Source organism: Vulpes lagopus, chromosome 16 (genome assembly GCF_018345385.1).
Source record: "Vulpes lagopus strain Blue_001 chromosome 16, ASM1834538v1, whole genome shotgun sequence".
Taxonomy (NCBI): Eukaryota; Metazoa; Chordata; class Mammalia; order Carnivora; family Canidae; genus Vulpes; species Vulpes lagopus.
In genome coordinates this window covers 4,429,671-4,449,249 of record NC_054839.1, presented here as the reverse complement: position 1 = coordinate 4,449,249, position 19,579 = coordinate 4,429,671, and the positions used below count along the sequence as shown (strand labels likewise).

Genomic DNA, 19,579 nt, shown 5'->3' with positions numbered 1-19,579 from the left:
AAAGTGAAAAACCATCTATAGTTAATGACTTAAGGTTAGTGTTCTGAAATGGTAAAGGATTTTTAAAAAACTTATTAAGTAATCTCTACCCTCAACAGGGGGCTCCAACTTACCACCCCATGATCAAGAGTCACACACTGTACCAGCTGATCCAGCCAGGCATCCGGAAATGGTGGAGGATTTTAATTTTTTTTAAATTTTATTTATTTATTCATGAGAGATACAGAGGGAGAGAGAGAGAGAGTCAGAGACACAGGCAGAGGGAGAAGCAGGCTCCACACAGGGAGCCCGACGTGGGACTCGATCCCGGGTCTCCAGGATCACACCCTGGCCTGAAGGCGGCGCTAAACCGCTGAGCCACCCAGGCTGCCTGGTGGAAGATTTTAATAGTCACTAGTAGATTTACTTGTCATTCTTGGTTAAGTATCACGAGAACTGCTGGTTGATAAGTGACAATGAGAATTTTGCAGGAATTTTGAGCTGCATCATGATTGCTTCTCCTAAGTGTGGAAATACCAACATGAGTCTGGATTGTGTTTAATTTTTGAAGCTATTAGAAGCCCATTATTCAGTTTAAAATATGTAAACAGCTGAAGCCGTGAGATAACAGATTATGCTTTTGGTTAAAATTCTGGAAATCACCCTCTTTTTTTTACACTAGTGGTGGAACAAAGAAACCTGTTTTTAAGATAAATAGACAAAAGTCAGTTCATTTTAAATGCAGAAAATTCAGAAGTAATCAACAATAAGATTGATGAATTTTTACTAACATATAAGTTTTATGACTCCACACAATTATCTAACACAACTTTTACAAATTATCATATAAATTAGTTGGACCATCATTTTGGTAATGAAACAGTTTGAGAAAAAGAGGGTCTTTTATTTAGCCTTATGTTTTGAGTAGTGGGAAAACACACCAAAGAAGTTGCCTGTTGTCAATAGAGGACTAAACATAACAAGATTTAATTTTCCTTGAGATAATATCTATATGTCCTTTTCTATTGTTTCCGCCTCCCATGGATAAGTTCTTAGTGGCAGAACCGTTGCATCCAACCAAGTTCGTATGTGTTTTCAGTGTTACTAGGTATTGCCAGAGTCGTTTCCAAAACAACTTTTTTATTTTGCACTTTTGAAAGAGTTCTGACATTCCAACTAGAAATACACAATTAAAAACTAACCATCAATGCTGATTACCTTTATTAATTTTCACTTCCTGGATTGTTTTGGCTTATTTTATTCCTCTTATGTCCTCTTCTGATTTCTTCAGAATATTCTTGGGTTTTGACGATAGCTTTGTTTTTAGAGCTCTGATCTCGTTAGCATTATTGCCATTTTAATATAAATTGTTCCCTTTTTTCATCATTTTCCAATTCTGACTTCAGTTTTGCAGACATCTTTGATTCAGATTTTTTTTTTAATTTTTTTTTTTATGTTTTTATTTATTTATGATAGTCACAGAGAGAGAGAGAGAGGCAGAGACACAGGCAGAGGGAGAAGCGGGCTCCATGCACCGGGAGCCCGATGTGGGATTCGATCCCGGGTCTCCAGGATCGCGCCCTGGGCCAAAGGCAGGCGCCAAACCGCTGCGCCACCCAGGGATCCTTTGATTCAGATTTTATCTGTGATTGCAGTTTTACATTTTCAAGTAACTCTTTGGTGAGCTTTTTAAATGATTTTTATTAAACTATAATCAGGGAATGTGGTATTTCAGTTTTCTATTGCTAAGTGACAAGCCACCCTGATTTTGTGGATTCTAACAATGATGATTTATCATTTTTGTGATTCTGTGGCTTTCTGGTTGATGCATCTCCTGTTCCCACCTACCTCATTATCATGGTTGCCTGTCCCTGGCAGCCACGAGATCTGCAAAGCTCAAGATGGCCTCCCTCACATGTTGGCCACTAGATGCTGGCTCTTGGCTGGGAACACTCCCGTGTCTTCCTATCCCACAGTGGATAGACTGGCTTTCTTACCCTGGGACCCTGGGGTGCTTCTCAGTGACTTTCTTACATGGTGGTCTCAGGAAAACAGCCCAAGAGAGTATAAATTGGAACTCGGTTGCATCTCCCATATTCTGCTGGTCAGAGCAGCTCACAAGCTCATCTCAGACTCAGGGGGGCAAGGAAATAGAGAACTCTTTTGATAGGAAAAGGTGCAGAGTTTCATGGCACCTTTGGACTTCCCACCAGATGGTTTATTCTCACAGTCTTCCAAAACTACCCACCATCCAGCTGCCTCTGGCCCCCCCTGCAGTTAGGCTCCCCCTGGGAGCTGGTAGGAATCACAGAAGGACAGATCCACACTGCTTCCCCAGGAACACCCCGGAATCCCCTTGGGTTGTGCGAGGTGATTCCCTTCCCATGCGGACACCCACAGTGCTGGTTTCATGTCCTCCCTGTCGAGGCAGGTGACTGAGTGGGGTCTGGTTCCTTCCAGAGAAGACCCCTCCACTATGCCCGTCTGCACATGGCAGCACTGGTCATCATGTTACTTTCTGAAGATCCCAACACCACGAAATAACTGACGTTATAAAAAAAAAAAAAAAAAAGTAAAACGGGAAAGAAGACTCTTAGTGACTGCATCCAGCTTTCCCAGCTGTGGCTACCGACCTTTTCTCTTTATATTGTGGTTTTTAAAATGTGGACGCGTGGAAAAAATCTGAACGAACATTCAAACCCATTCAGCACAAAGAGTCTGTAATTGCAGACCTATAAATATCCTCAAGCGAACAGAATTTGTTAAGGATGCCCCAGGAGCTTCCGCATTTAATCATGTAGCAAACCGGCTGAAAGAATAAGGAAAATGTATGACTTAATATAGAAAATCCCTGAATAAGGAACAGGAAGATTGATTACTTCAGCAGCTCAGCAGTGTGGTGAGAGACCCAGGTCTCTTCCTGACTCTGCGCTCCTACCCGCAGCCTAGCAGTCAGGCCAGCTAACACACTTCCAGGTTGTCCTGTGACGACGTGTGCCAGAGCAGGAGTTCCTTCTGTTTCTCCTGAAAGATGATGAACTCTCTCTCATGAGCCCCCCTCACACCTGGTTGTGAGGAACCTCGCCACTTGGTCCACGCTGAGCAACCAAAGACAATGTGTATGGAATCACCAGGCTTGCAGTTCAGTAATTAGGATTTAAAGTGCAATTGGTCAGCATCCCACAAAGACAGACACCTAAACAAAATCAGTTTCTACCCTACAACCCAGCAATTGCACTATTAGGTGTTTATCCAAAGGATATAAGAATGCTGATTCCACCCAAAAAATGCTGATTCAAGGGGGCACATGCACCCCAATGTTGATAGCAGCACTGTCCACAGTAGCCAGATTATGGACGACGCCCAAATGTCCATCAACTGATGAATGGATAAAGAAGATGCAGGGGGCGGAATCCCTGGGTGGCTCGGCGGTTTAGCGCCTGCCTTTGGCCCAGGGCGCGATCCTGGAGTCCTGGGATCGAGTCCCATGTCGGGCTCCCGGCATGGAGCCTGCTTCTCTCTCCTCCCGTGTCTCTGCCTCTCACTCTCTCTCTATGTCTATCATAAATAAATAAATAAATCTTTAAAAAAAAAAAAAAGAAGAAGATGCAGGGGATATATATATACACACACACATACACACATATTTATACACATACATATATACATACATAAATGGATTACTCAGCCATGAAAAAGAATGAACTCTTGCCATTTGCAATGATGTGGATGGAACTAGAGGGTATTATGCTGAGCGAAATAAATCAGTCAGAGAAAGACAAATACCATGTGATTTCACTCATATGTGCAATTTAAGAAATAAATATGTGCAGTTTAAGAAATAAAACAGATGAACATAGGAGAAGGGGAGGAAAAATAAAATAAGATAAAAACAGAGGGAAGCAAACCATAAGAGAGTCTTAACAATAGGAGACAAACTGAGGGTTGCTGAAGGGGAGGTGGGCAGGGAGATGGGGTAACTGGGTGATGGGCATTAAGGAGGGCACTTGGGATGTGCACTGGGTGTTATATGTAAGTGATAAGTTACTGAAATCTACTCCTGAAACCAGTACATTATATGTGAACTAACGTGCATTAGTTTATTTATGAGAGAGAGAGAGAGAGAGAGAGAAGGAGTGCACACATAGGCAGGGGCTGGGGGAGGGGCAGAGGTGGAGAGAGAGAAAGAGACTTTTAAGCAGGCTCCATGCCCAGAGAGGAGTCTGATATGTGGTTTGATCTCACAACCTGAGATCATGACCTGAGCCGAAATCAAGAATTGGACACTTAACCAATTGTGCCACCAAGTGCCCCTTGAATTTAAATTTAAAAAATAATAATAAAGTAGTGCTGAAGGTAGAAAAAAAATCAGTTTCTAGATTTTGGGCAGGAAAGAGTCTGTTTAGATGGTGAAGCAACCTTAGGCATGCAGACAATGCAGAAATACATGTCTGACCTGGGCACTCTACTTCCATCACTTTACTTCTAACATTTATTGAACAAAATTTCAAATAAATTATTTTAAATGTTTGCAAGTTCTGCCTTAATGATTTTTAGAGGCAGAGAGTAAGATTTCTTGCATGAAATCTTAACAGAGATTCATTACTCTACTTCTACTCTAGAGAAACAATTACTCTATCGTTTCTCCCAGTGTTTTCGAGATGGGTTGAATATGACCAGTTTTTATTCAAGTGTACCTAGGTGTGAGTGTGTATTCTGTGGCCTTATATGTGGCATGGACAGATTCATTCATGTATATGGAATAGGTAGATGATGGCATTGACTGACACATACCCACCTTAATACTAATTAAAATTTTATTCATGTTGGTGTTACAAGGGGAAAGAAGAGCAAACTAAACTGCACTATCATTGAAAAGTATTGAGGTCGACAGAAATTTATTGAAAGCACACACTTAAACACTGTTGTTCAAGAGCATTACGTCTGAAAGCAGCGCCCCGACAAACTAAAGACATATTTGCAAATGAAACTAAATCATTAACAAAAGTGGATGTTTTTCCCAAGAGTGACACAAATTAAGCTCCAGTAAATGCACATGCTCCTCTTTTTAGTGTAACTATTGAGAAATAGGAATCAGCATTGCCCGGATTATTTTTTTGTACACAAAATGACCAGAAAAATACATCATTACTTCACAGTTACCAGGTGATTAGCATTTAGCCTTACAAATCAGTTTCACTAACTGCATATATATTTCCAAAAGAAAACAACATGATTGTTTCTCAAATGTAATAATTATTTGTATCCAACTGTTTACCACATTTTGAGCTCTTTAGGAAGCCAGTTTTACCGAGATCCATTGTTAGCTACATCCGCATATCTAGAAGAGCTCTTGTTCACGTAGTTGAGAGGTCCACATCCTCAATAAAGATAATTTATCCTCAAAGAAGAGGTATAAGAGAGGTTTCCTAAAGGTGCTAAATCTTCATAATACTATTAAGCCAGAAGTTCCTAATTAAGTTTTTTTTAATATTTTATTCTCTGGTTCACACCCTTGGATAAACTCATAACTTAAATTCTTTTCACCTATACTCTCACATGTTCCTATCTGCCCAGTCCTGAGTGGACGGGACAAGCAACATGGATTCATTTATTACAAGTGGTGTAGCTGTGATACACGGGAATGTTTTCTATTTCAGGTGAGAAAAAAAAGTAGGTAAGAAGTAGCTGCATCCTGGCAGAGAGCACTCTGTGGCTCAGGTATGGTAGCTTCCTTCTCTGAATAAACTTGTGGTGTGGGGTGTTATTCAATGAGTGGCAAGCTATTTGTTTAACAGAATTTCAGTTAAATTATTGTCAAGACATTTCCTCAGCAGGAAACAGATCCTTGATTTATGGAGTAGTAACTTCCTTTTGTTCCTCTAATAAGAAATTCAGGAGCACATGAATGCTGCTTGGTTTCCACTTGTCTTCAGAGAAATTCGGTCGTGTGATCACCGTGAAGGATGTGCACATGGCAGTAGCCATGAGCCTCACATCTGGGTCAGGGGAAGCCACCGGCCTGCCGCCTTCTGTGGAAGACGCACCAGCCCTCTCTATGCTTAGGGCTGCCCACCACTTGATCCAAGATTAGACACTTGTTTTAAATTGACCTACACATAGGCTGGTCAGTGGCACTCTCTGAAGACAGTCGGCCATGAAGGTGTCTATCCAAAAGAGCAATGAAGGCAGAACTAATTCTCCAACGCAATCGAACTATTCCCCCTCTCTGGAATTTTTACAGCAGCATATGGACAAGAGTGTCCCACCAAAAGTGGAAGAAAGTCAACTCACAGAAAGAAGCAGTGGCTACAAGTGTCCTGAGTGAAAGCACAGAGCAATGAATTTCTAGCACTGCCTCAAATTCTTTTATTCTATATGTCTTTGGGTAATATTAACACACACACATAAACCTGAGTGAGCTTCCCTTACTTTCAATCAGAAGGGTTTAGTATAATCCCCAAACTGATTCTTTCTTTCTTTCTTTTTTTTTTTTCTAGTGTGTGTCCCACTGATTGGCCTGGAAGCAAGAGCTATGACAGGAGACGTGTGTTACGTGACATCTGACACAAAGGAGTCTGTTCACGCACTCACCTGAGAGATCGGAGAACAGCTGCTTTGGGCAGCCAAGGTAATCTTCATTGAACTTTTTAGAGGTGTTATTTTTTTTTTCAAGTTCTGTAAAAGTCATTTAACAAGGTCTTAGAACTCACAGACATAAAGGAACCTAGTAGGTAAAAATGAGTGTCTGGTGACGTCACCCCTCGTGAGCCAGGGAGGAAGCAGGAACTCCTCAGGGAGGCTGCTCTGTGACTCCTGACAGAGGTGAAGATGTGCTGACACCCTAGCAGGTGTCTCCCGGGGAAATCCCTGCAGACATTCCAAGGAGACCCGCACGAAGATGTCTGTGATGGTGCCATTTGTAATAAAGAAAAATAGTTCATGTCATAAGTGAAAATGGATGAGAAATGGAAGCATATTAAATCTAGTTTGTCCTGGTTCCTATAAGCCCCGTTACAGTTCCCAAGGACCCTTACCATCCCATTTCACAGACAGAAAACTGAATCCCAGACACACCATGTGTTTTGACCAAGGAGAGTGAGGATTCACACCCTGGCTCTGGAGCTCCTACCCTCACTTACGTTATTTCTGTGACTTTCCTTTTGAAGCTGGCATAGGGACATCATGTGAGACAGAGCTAGCACTCCGGTCGTGGCACATGGAGGATTCAGGCCCAGCCAGGCCTTGGCAAGTGCTTAGTAGCATTTGTTGAAGTGTGAGCTCCTGACACAACATGCAGGTCCTAGGAGCCGAGCAGCCCAGACACCAGGAAGTACCCAGGAGCTAGCCATCAAGACGGCAGGACCGCTGTCTTGGCGGCAAGACCACATCCAGCAGCCGTGATTTGGAACTACCATGACTCTGGGCTGAATCAGATTGTTCGCACACACAGTAGATTGGGGCAGGGTCAGCCTAATAAGGACCAGTAGATTAGCTGCTTTAGAGAAAGAGCACTTAGTTCATGGTGGGCTGGACTGAGGCACTTGGAGCTGGAGATAAGGCCAGTTTTCCCAGATGCTGTCGGCCTGAGTGGACACTTGGAGCTCAGTGGGAATGCTTCCCGGCTTGGCCGTCCTGTGGGTGGCTGACTGCCGGGCAGTGAGTCCCAGAAGGAACGCAGTACACATGTTTCCCTTCAAAATGCATCCCCTGCATATAAAGAAGCCCTCATGTGTAATCTAAGTACATCCCCCAAATTTAGTCACATTCTTTTTATCTCATTGCTAAGATAATAATAAAGAGAATATTCCCTAGTGGATGTCTGTGCCTCCCCTGAGGAAATCTCGTTTTATTTCCTACTCTGAAACTGTTCATAAATCATTCTCCAGCTGAGTACAGTTCAGTGCTAGTACTTAGCTTATCTGACCTTCACATTAATTATTTTTATTACAGCAGCAGGAACGTCAGTGTGTTTTCCCCCTGCCCTCCGAAGCCATGTGGCCCCGAGCAGAGTGGCTCCCGTCCTGCCACCGGCGGCTCTTCCGGTACCTGTCCAGCTGCCCCAAGTGTACCAGCCCAAACCCCATGTCCTGTCATACCAATGGATGCACGAGGCCCATTTGTGTGTGTGTCTTAGATGCGATTAAAATTCTTACAAAAACTGAAAGCGAAATGAGGAAATGATTGGGCAATCGAATAGAAGGGCCAGTGCCAGGAAGACCTATCATACCGGGGGGCGGGGGGGGGCCCCGCGATACGGCCAGGCAGACGGAGGGAAGCTCAGGAGAGCTCTCCTGAGGGCGACCGCGGGGCCAGGCCATGTAGTCCGTGTAGGACATGAGCAAGCACAGCTCACAGGAAATGATCCATTCCCTGCGCTCACTTACTCGAAAGGTCCAAACCTTCAAAGTTGCGGGAGTGCCATGGATGGTTGCACAGAAGGCCAGCAGTCACGCCTTTCTCCTTGCCTTGAGAGGGGAGAAGAAATGAAACTGAAGGAGTGTGTCTCCATCCTCCCCCTGAAGGAAAGCCCCTCTGTCCCATGCTCCAAAGATGGAACGCTGCTGGCCGTGACCCTGCTACTGGCCCTGACGGCCTGCTGCCTCTCCGTGGTGTCTTTCCACAGGGCGGCTGCTTTGCAAGCGGAGCTGGGGAGCCTCCGGGCGGAGCTGCGGGAACAGCACACTGAGCCTGAGCGGCTGCCAGGCCCTCCACAGGCCAGAGCCAGGGCCCCCAGGGCAGCCATGCGGGAGACCCCAGCTGTCACCTCAGCTCTGAACGTGAGTTTGCAGCAGCTGCGGCCCCAGGTTCGCCCCGCACCACTGCCCCCCACACCTCAGATATCTTTGCAATAACTTGGTGTTTTTCTCTCCTTAGGGAATCTTGGCACCATCCGCTGCAGGAGAAGGCAACTCCAGCCAAAGCAGCAGAAACAAGCGTGCCATTCAGGGTCCGGAAGAAACAGGTAAGTTTTGGGTGCAGAAGCATTTGGGAGCCAGGGAGCCTGGCATCCACAGGTGTGGAGGCTGGCTTCTGCTTTGGGGTCCCGAGAGTTGATCAGTACTCAAAGACTGTGAGAGGTGCATTTACACCAGATGTGGCTTTAGGGCACAGCCTGTGCATTGGCACATTGATGAGCCTGCACGCCACGTTTTGTCCTCCATGACCATAGTGAGGGCTGTGCTGTCCTGGCAGCATAAAGGATGAGAAAGAGCCCAGAGTCTTCCTCCAATAGATAGTGCCTGTGTTGGAAACAGTGTCCATCACTCCAGCAGGAAAGCGCTTCAGGTCAGTATAGGTTCTGTCTACCTGAGTCTTAGACAGTCAGGTAAAGGTAAACACTTCCTGAGGGCACCTTGTGTGCCATCCAGCCCAGTGAAGCTCCTGTTGGGAGCAGGTGTGTGTTTGTGATTTGTTTATTGCTGTAGTTCTAAAAAAGTTCATTTTACACACACACACATGTGCACGCACGCATGCATGCATGCATATACACACAGATTTTAAAGCTTTTCTTTAATGCTTTTCCAGGAAATCTACAAGTTTGTAATCTTCTTGTAAGAGTTCTTTCATGATTGCTGCCTTTCTTTCTGTCCCACTTATTCCACAGTCTTAGAGATTCCTGAAACCTTGAATTGGGCAGGGCTTCCCCAAATGTTTGATTCTAGTTCCTGCATTTCAACAATGAAAAAGAGCATGACATTCATTCAATAATATCACAACTTAAACAATCCCTGGTATCATTTTCTTTCTTTCTTTCTTTCTTTCTTTCTTTCTTTCTTTCTTTCTTTCTTTCTCTCTCTCTCTCTTTCTTTCTTTTTTTTTTTTTTTTGAAAGAACACATTTTGAGCAAACAGCATGGGCCTGCTTGGCGCATGCTGGGATAGTTATTGTCACGGCTACCATTTCCTTAAGTCCTCACGTTGGCCTTGAGGTGAGCAGAACAGGTGTAGTTCTGTACATATGTATTTGTACTTGTGGAGGGAAGCACGCAACTTAGAGACTAGGTGTTCTTCCGTCAGACCACACACACACTCACACACATTAGATGCTTTGGCTGGAAATGTATTCTTTACTAACTGCCTTATTCATGGAAAGAAAATTCTTACTTCTTTCTTAAAACCATAATTTTCTACATATGCTTTGTGTCAAGTATCAGAAACAGTTGGGTTTAAATATATATAAACTAGGAAATGTGAGTACTTTTACTATACTTTAATAAGTGAATCATTTTCATACTTTGCAATTTTATCATATGTATTTCCTACCTAACTGAAAAAATACAGCATATATACTATGGATTTATTTTGTGTTCACTTATCATTATGCAATAAGCATTTTCCCTACTACTAAGTTATTCTCACACATCCATGTTAGTTTCCTGTCACACAGTTATTTAACATGACCATTTCCAAAACTTTTGTGCAGATTTCTTGTTTCTTTTTTCTTTTTTTTTTTTTAAAGGTTTTGCTTATTTATTCATGAGAGACACACACACACACACACACACACACACACACACACAGAGAGAGAGAGAGAGAGAGAGAGAGGCAGAGACACAGGGAGAGGGAGAAGCAGGCTCCATGCAGGGAGCCCGACGTGGGACTCGATCCTGGAACTCCAGGATCACATCCTGAGCCGAAGGCGGCGCTAATCCGCTGTGCCACCTGGGCCACCCTCTTATTTCTGATGAATTACATGTTCCATAGAAAGAATATCAGAGATAAAGAGGATAAACATCTTTATCACCCTTACTCCCTTTTGCCATGTTGCTTCCAAAATGAATTATAAATGTATTGCAGTCAGAAATGCAGTGTACAAGTTCTCCACATTCTTACAGTGCTTTATCTTTTAAAATTTACGTTGGCTAGCTTGGTAGTTGTAAACAGTATCTCAAATATAATTTGTTACTCGCTTACAAATAAGAATTTCTTTCTGCATATTTACATAACTTCTAATTTTATCTTCTGCTAATTTTTATTTATAACTTCCCTCATTTGTCCTAATTCTTTGTGATTTTGAATGAACTATATTAAACATTCTGTTTATCAAAATTTTGCTGTAAATATCTTCCCAATATCTTGCTTATTTAAAACGTGTGCAGAGATTTTGCATCTGTGTATGTAATATGATAAACTTTTCCTTCTGATCTTCTGTCATACGTCAAAGCTAAAAATGTATTTCTTCATAATTTCTTATATAGCCTATTCTATTCTCTACCACTTTGACTGGTTTATAACTTTGTGTTTTAGTTTGTTGTTATTTAACTCCTTAATCCTCCTGGCATTCATTTGGTAGATCCTGTCTACTAGCTTTAACTTTCCCTTTCTTCTTTAATTTTTTTCCTTCTAAATTATTCCTAATATCTCAACTAAATTTATTAGATGATTCTTTTTAACTTGTTTGCATTGGAAAGCTTACTATATTGTATTAAGTTTCTCACATATAGTTGAATCTATTTTGAGACATTTTCATTGATTTATTATTCTTTTTATATGTATTAAATAAAATATGTTAAGTATTTTGTAATATAGTGAGCTTTAATATCTCATAGAGTCAGAATGTTTCAATCTTCTTCAACCTCCATGCTAGTATTCTCCAGCCTCTGCACATTAGGTTTATGAATAATCCTTAACTTTACCATTGCAAAAGAGCTGCAAAGGGCTCATTATAGCAGGTTTAAGAAGAAAGGACATTGAATAAGAGATTAATTAACTCCCAGAGTCCCACTTCCATAAATACCCTCTATTATATTTAAATTTTCCTCCTATGTGCAAAATTTTACAAATTTGTGATTCTATGGCATCCAAAAATCATATACTGATTAAAGATTTTCTCTAAATAAATTTGTAATTTTTAGAAAGTTTGGAAAGTAACAAAAAATTGTATCAAGTGAATAAAAATTTACCCAGTTTCCACAGTCCAGATATAACTGCTATTTTCATAATCATAATTTGCCTGAGATTTTCATAGACCTTTCATATAGTATATATGTGTGTGTATATATACATTATATATATATTAGTATAGGTATATATAGTATGTATATAAATATATCAAATATATGTATAGATGACATATATATGCAATAAATAGTACCCCGCCATATATATACACACTAACACTCATACCGTCCATAGATCTGAGAGGAGATCTCCTCTCCTTGAAGAGGAGGACCTCAGTTACAGGTCATATCTGCTATTCCTCATTGGTGAAATTGGCTTGAATGGCATTTTAGATGCCATACTTCTGTGCAGGGAAAATGTAATTTGCTTAGTACTACAATAGTAATGTGTATGTAACCAAGAGGGTTGTCTGGAACTCCTTGACTCTTTCTTTCTTTCTTTCTTTCTTTCTTTCTTTCTTTCTTTCTTTCTTTCTTTCTTTGTCTGTTTGGTAATGTCCTTTCTTTGGAGTTGAGAAAATTCTGTATAATTTGAATCTATGCAACTTTCTTTGTTTTTGTTTGTTTCTAGTCTAGTTCTGATTTTTTTTAAAGATATTTGTTTATTTATTTGAGAGAGAGAGAGACTATGAGCTGAAGGCAGTGGCAGAGGCAGAGGGAAAGGCAGATACCCCACTGAGCAGGAAGCCAGATGTGGAGCTCAATCCCAGGACCCCGAGGTCATGACCTGAATCAGAACCACAAGTTGGACACTTAACCGACTGAGCCACCCAGGCACCCCTTGTCCTGATTTATTTGAAGTAAGACTCAAAAACTTTAGGTTGTCCCTGTTGCTTTCAAACTGTCCATTCTTGTTCTTATTTATTAATTTTCTATATGCATTATAGAACCATTGACAGTTTCTGTTGGAATTTTATGCAAATTGTAACTCTGAAGAAGAAAATGAGTTTGTTCACTGTTTAATTTATATAACCAATAATGCTTAATATCTTTTTATTAAATAACAAATCTTAAATTTCCCAATTAGATAGAATTTTCTTAGGTTTTACTGTTCTTTCATAGTTAATTATTAAAAAGGTTTTGTTGTGATTTTGGAGTTCTGGGATTTTCAAATAGCTTATTAAACTGTTTTAAAATACACAGAATTTTCAACAAATAATGTAGCATTCAATCTCATGGATAGTTTTGAGCCACATCAACACCCTTACTGGACTTGTACTTAACAGAATTATAATATTGTTTCAGATTTTTTTAAAGAGTAGTCTGCTTTCTACATATACTCCTCAATATTAGTGTGCCATCATTTTATAACTATATCAAATAGGTTCAGAACTAACTATTGCTAAATAACACCCCAGGACATTGCCCATTTTCATTTCTCTGTAAATCCAATCTAAATTTCAGCAGTACTTCAGTTTTATTGTGTGCTTGTTCAGTTTGTAAGTAAACTCCAGGGTGTTGGGCTAGAACACACCACATCCTCAGTATGTAGCACACCTGGGATTACATAGCACCCAGGGGAGGTTTGTATGTGTCCTGTCTGTACAACCTAAGAGTAGAGGCTTCTGTGGTCCAGGTCCTCTTTCTTTGGCACATTCATTGTGATACTTCCACACAGTAGGTGTTCTATGAATATTTGCTGATTGATTTGGGGCTTACTATGAGGTAAGATGCAATGACTTGGCATCATTTGAAGAGGGAGTGATTTTCCCATATTTCTTCATTTCTCAGGTTTAGATTGGAGGCCATCTTATGCAATTTTTTAACTTGACATTGAAAGCAACTAATTTACCAAAGGATGAGTTTGCTTGCAAGGCTAGAGTTGCAGGGAGAGTTCAGGGGCCCCTTGTCCCAGACCTTCTTGGTTCACCAGGTAGAGACACAATCTGGGTTCGCTGAAGAGTCAGAGACAAACTCTCATATTCAGCAATCTAACTCTAATTTCATGAATTTCTGGTTTTCTTTAATGTTTTGGTTTTAATTGAAGTATTATTTACATGCGGAAAAGGGCACGTATCTTAAGGATACAGCTTGGTGAGTATTCACAAAATGAATAGCAGTAGATGAAGGGACGACATCAGCCTCAGCCCACGTGCCCACTTGACATTCTTCCAGTCCTCCCAAGGGTGAGTGCTGCTCTTACTTAGTTATACAGTTTGGGTATTTGGCTCCGGTTTTGTTTTTCTTAATTGTGTTGTGTTTCAAATGGAAGTCTTATTAAGTTTCTGTGTTTCATAAGATAATTTCTGATTGTAATCTAACAAACAGAAATGTGGGGAAATCCAGGATCAAAGAATTGCCAAATGGCTTGCATTAGCCAAAAGTTCACTTTTCAGCCCATAAGTGTATTTGGAGATATTCCCAAATAAAATTAATAACTAAAGTGATCTGGCTTTGAAATATTACATGTTAAAATTTCTTCACAAATGGAATCATCATGATCCCTGTAGTTCAGTTCTCATCTAACTCTTCCATCCACTTAAAAAATGTAGAGATAACCATACCAAGAGCCATCAAAAGAATGGGTTCTTTCAAATGGATTTGCACTGAGCTCAGTTTATTAATAAAATTAGGTAACCTTTATATTTTTCCTCTTGTTATTCAGTAGGGAATTTAAAAGTTATTAGAAATGTATGTGTTTTAGATTATAGAAATACAAAAATTATTTTTGTTGATAATGTGTATTATACTTGTCTCAATTATAATAGTAAAACAGTGTGAAAGCATGAACAAAATATACAAACAAGAGGGGGGAAATTACTCATATTTCATCTTCTAAGTATTTGTTGTAAGATTTTGGCCAATCTACTTTATTTTTCTCCATTTTTAAATAAACTTTCTTGGTTTGTAATTATTTTAGAATTATAGGAAAGTTGCAAAGGTAGTGCAGAGAGTTGCTATCTAGCCCCCATCCAGTGTCTCCTGTTGTCTTACATTACAATACTTTGTCACAATTAAGATACCAGCATTGGTACTTAACAAATAACTGAACTCCATTTTTGAGTATTCTTTCTTAAAATCCATAATCCATCTCCTTTGCAAGGAAAGATGGGAGGTCTGATGGGTCTGTAACATCCAGTCTTTGTTTCATTGCCATTTCTGGCTTGGCGGTATCTTACAAGACTGTAAAATGAATGTTGAAAGCATATACAATGTAGAGCATATACAATGTCATCCAATTTGTACCAGAATTAGGCTGGTGGAGGCTTTTACCCAGTAAGGGCGTGTTCCTTCCTAGAACAGAAACAGCTGGCTGCTGTCATGGTGATCTTTGACCAGAAGCTTCCCCGAGTGCTATTTTTTCCCCCTTGCTTCAATAATTACTTCTTTTTTTCAGTGTTGCAAGAGCTGGCTTCTGTTCAGTTTCCAAAAAAGTAATAAAATAAATTAGTGACCTCACAACCAAATCTCTGAACCCTGTTTTTGTCAAGTTTAAAGTTTTGGGAAACAGAAGAGCCAGGAAATGAGTCAATCAAAGCAGCCAGAAGTGATGTTGCATCTCTTCCATGTATGCCACAGGCCTGCCAGGTCTTAAGGACTGTTCTAGGTGTTGGGTTCTGATCAGAAAACACAACAGATAAAAGTATCCTGCCCACGGGAGATTACATTACTGCAAAGGGGAAAGACACAAAGTAATCAATAAACACAATTAATGAGTAAGTTACAATACAAAATGGCAAAGAGCATGAAAAAGTGAAATATCTTGGGCAGGGGTTCATAAGATGGGCGATGTGAAGGGTGGGAGGAGGGGAGGGGCAGCGTATGTAAGGAAGGCCAGGGTAAGTCTTTCTATTTCTCCTCAAAGGCTCAATAATTCTTTATACTTTCAACTTTAAAAAAAATTGCAGAAATGGAGGGATATTTAAATTTTTTTAATGTATTTATTTGAGAAGGAGAGAGAGAGAGAGTGAGTATGAGAGAGAGTGAGCACAAGTGGGGCCGAAGGGCAGAGGGTAGAGGGAGAAACAGAATCCCCCACTAAGCCTGATGCGGGACTCGATCTCAGGACCCAATCTCAGGACCTGGGATCATGACCTGAGCTGAAGGCAGATGCTTCACCAATTGAACCATCCAGGTGCCCTGGGTTGATATTTTCAAAATAAATTCATAATATTGAAGAATGTGTTGTTCTTCTTAATAATCCTGTAGGAATGGATGATATTCATTTTAATGTTTAATTATTATTTTTATAAGTCAAGTCCTATTTAAAAGAACTGTATTGGGCAGCTGCACTTTTCTTGTGGTCAGATTTTCTTTTAAAGAGTATTCTAGGGCAGCCCAGGTGGTTCAGCGGTTTAGTGCTGCCTTTCAGCCCAGGGTGTGATCCTGGAGACCCGGGATCAAGTCCCATGTTGGGCTCCTTGCATGGAGCCTGCTTCTCCCTCTGCCTGTGTCTCTGCCTCTCTCTCTCTCTCTCTCTCTCTCTGTGTCTCTCATGAATAAATAGGTAAAATATTAAAAAAAAAAAAGAGTATTCTAATGGCTCTTGGGGCGGGAGGGGTGGGGCTCTGTGGGTTCAGTTAATTTTTGGATTCGGCTCAGGTCATGATTTCAAGGTCCTGAGATCGACCCCATGTCGGGCTCTGCGCTCCAGGAGGGCTCTGCTTGAGATTCTCTCTCTATGTCACCCCGCTTGCACAAATCTGCTCTCTCTCTCTCAAATAAATACAATGTTTTAAAAAATAAAAGATGTTCTCATTTCTTAAGAGTTAGAGAAGAAAGAGATATTGCTCAAAAATAGAGGAAACATCCACTGTGCAGAGGTCTGAGGTGAGCACTCCAGAATATACGAGGAGAGTGGATAAGTTATTGGGTATGTTACATGCACAAGCTCTGGGTTGGGCTCTGTGCATCTGTGATACCATTTACCTTCTCGGTAATCCCTATTAGGTTGGTGTTATTGGCTTTTGCTCTCCTGAGCACAATACATGACCCCAATTTAGCGTTCAGGAAAGTTATCAAATGAGATGAATGACTACAAATTCTGAGGTTTTTTTTTTTTTTTTCCATTATGCGAGCTGTACATGCTTGATGGTCAAGTAATGCACCAGATTTGACACAATCTGTTGGGTCCCCCAGAGGCCTAGACTGTTATCTACATGAGTACCAATAAGAGGACATTTAGCTATGGTATCACAGGATATTGGCTCAGATCACAGGCTGAACGATGGTCGACACCAAGATGGTTAAGAGCTGAGCTGAATTTTGAAGACTGAGCAGATTTGGGGAAGAAGCAACAATGTTCCAGAATATGGGAACAGTGATGCATCATGAAGTTACAACAGGCAAGAAGTGGCATTACTGTGACAGAATGCCTGCCACCGCCTTGGCATTCTTCCTTTGCTTGGATTTTTGCAAAGGAAAATTGTCTGAAGTGTTTTTACAAGTTCAGGCTTTCTCTTCCTCCTCCTATGGTCGGGCCGTTTGGGGTAGACGGGGAGATGACTGCAAATAACTACCCTGTGACAGCTCTGACACTGGCTGTGAGGTCATACTTCACAGTTTGTTCTGTTTCTCTCCCATCTGCTACACTAGAACTTCTTCTGGGAAATAGCACAAAATTTTAGAGAAATACTGCACAACCATTTGCTTCAAAAAATAGTTATAGTGTGCTATAGGTCTACAAATGAAAACTCAAAATCCTTATTGTTGAGGATTATTTGCAATGGAAAGTCTTTTCCATATAACCCTGGGCCCAAGGACTTATTGTTAGAGAGTCCAGATATCAGTGGTGGTGGTGGTTTTTATAGAACCTATTTGCCCTCAAGCATTTTAGTTTTAAGAACCATTTGGAAAAAGTTGGGTATTGTTATGATGTCTATTTTTGTTTCTAAATGATTGCACAAATTTTCTTTCTTTTCTTCTTTTTTTTATTCTGATGTAAACCAGACACTGCAAATTTGTAAGTGATGGTCCTTAGTATCAAGTGGCTCAACCTAGGGAGTGAGACAATAATAGAAACGATTAGGATGGATAGTGAAATGCTATTTCAGTAGATGTGTGCACAAAGTATAATAGGATCAAATATTTAGCTAGAAGGATGAGGGAAAGGATTGATATTTGGTCTGAGCCCTGAGGGATGGATGGATTTCACGAGATGTCAAGGTGAGGAATATGTAGCCAGAGGGAATGGTGGATAAACAGTCATGGAGGCATGAGGCTGAGCTCCCATTCTGGGTGGGGTGGGAGGATGGAGGTGTAAAGGTAGACTTGGGTTTTGTGTGCAGGGAAAACCCACTGAAGGACTTATAAATGTTACAAGGACAAGATAAAATTTGGTTTAGGAAAGGAAATCTGGAGGGAATGCAAGCAATGGAATAGAAATTGCAGAAAAGAGAAGAGGCACAATTCAGTGGATGAGTACAATTGTCCAGAGCAGTGAGCGTAGAAATCTGAACATGGCTGCCATGCTTGTCTTGTCCTTGTGTGTTGTCCTCTCCCTGTCTCTCTTTGTCTGTCTGTCTTTCTCCCCTTTGGCCATACTTGTGTCTTTCCAACCTCAGCCTTTGTATATACTCATGATTGTTAATTTTGTCTGGAATGTTCATGCCCCCCTTCTTTCTTCTGACTTCAGTTTAAGCATCCCTTTCAGAGAAGCCTTCCTGATTGGGCTAAAGTCTGGGCACTGTGTTTCTCTTGCAACTTCAATTCTGTATTCGTGATGTTGATTCATACCTGTTCCTTCCACTTGATCAGAAGCTCCATAGGGGTAGGGGTTGTGTATTCTCTGTTTCTTTTCTTTTTTTGCTATCCAGAGCACAACCCATGACCCAAATTTAGTGTTCAGTGAAATTATTGAATGAGATAAATGAGCAAAACTTGAAAATTCAAACCATTAGAACTGAATTATTTGCTGGGTTTCAAGATTGCAGAGGAAGGAATCTGGCATTTTTACAAAGTTCCTAGATTGGGCAGCTAAGAAGATGGTTATAGCCACTAAGAGAAAACGAGTAGGAGGTGAGTGCATGTGAGGAAGGTAAAGAGATTGATTTGGGTCATGTTGAATTTGAATTATCAGTGTGACATCTAGACAGAAATATCCAAGGGGGAGTTGAAGGTGTAAGAGTTTGTTGTGCAGCTCTCTGGTAGCTTTCTCCAAGCATTCAGTTGTGTATTTCTCTCTTTGTTTTTACCTTCCTTGACTTCAAGTATGTTTGCATGTTGTGGAATTTGCATGAAGCTAATTTTCTTCACTGGTAAGTTACTGATATCCAGGGCTTTATGAGTATACATCATTAATAATGAGAAATATTCTAAAGTGATGCAAAGAAGTCATGGCAAAATAAAAATAAAAACACATCCTATGGAGATGATGACTTGATTATAAAATTAGTAATTTTAAATTAAAATAGTTCATCACTTGTAAAATGAAATAACTTATGAAGATGGCATCTTGTTTTCCGGGGTTTGTTTTATTTTGTTTTGTCTGCTTTTTTACTCTTGATGTTTATGAGGCAAGGCAAAGGGCTACCATTTTGTATATCCTACAGTGCTTTAGGCATAGAAGATACACTCACATTATGAAGGGTATGTAACAATGCCCAGTTAGTGCTTAGGACTCAGCACACACACACACACACACACACACACACACACACACAAATCTTACATTGAGATATCTTTCTTTACTCCTGTTGACACTTGTAATTTCTATTTTATTTTATCAACCTCTTTCCAAAACCTCCAAAGAACCAGCTC

General features: G+C 40.6%; 1 protein-coding gene across 3 annotated transcripts in view; it reads left to right on the top strand.

Annotated features, from left to right (window-relative positions):
* Positions 1-19,579, top strand: part of TNFSF13B (TNF superfamily member 13b) — a 51,684-nt gene that overhangs the window by 11,610 nt on the left and 20,495 nt on the right. Inside the window, exons 2-5 of one of the 3 annotated variants that reach the window (XM_041731147.1) lie at positions 6,480-6,610; positions 7,933-8,024; positions 8,606-8,759; positions 8,857-8,944. In XM_041731147.1, the coding sequence (XP_041587081.1) occupies positions 7,975-8,024; positions 8,606-8,759; positions 8,857-8,944 (292 nt within the window). In that variant the 5' untranslated portion in view covers positions 6,480-6,610; positions 7,933-7,974. Of the gene's footprint in view, positions 1-6,479; positions 6,611-7,932; positions 8,025-8,059; positions 8,760-8,856; positions 8,945-19,579 lie in introns of those variants that run through there. The other 2 variants (XM_041731146.1, XM_041731145.1) reach the window with 2 other exon arrangements.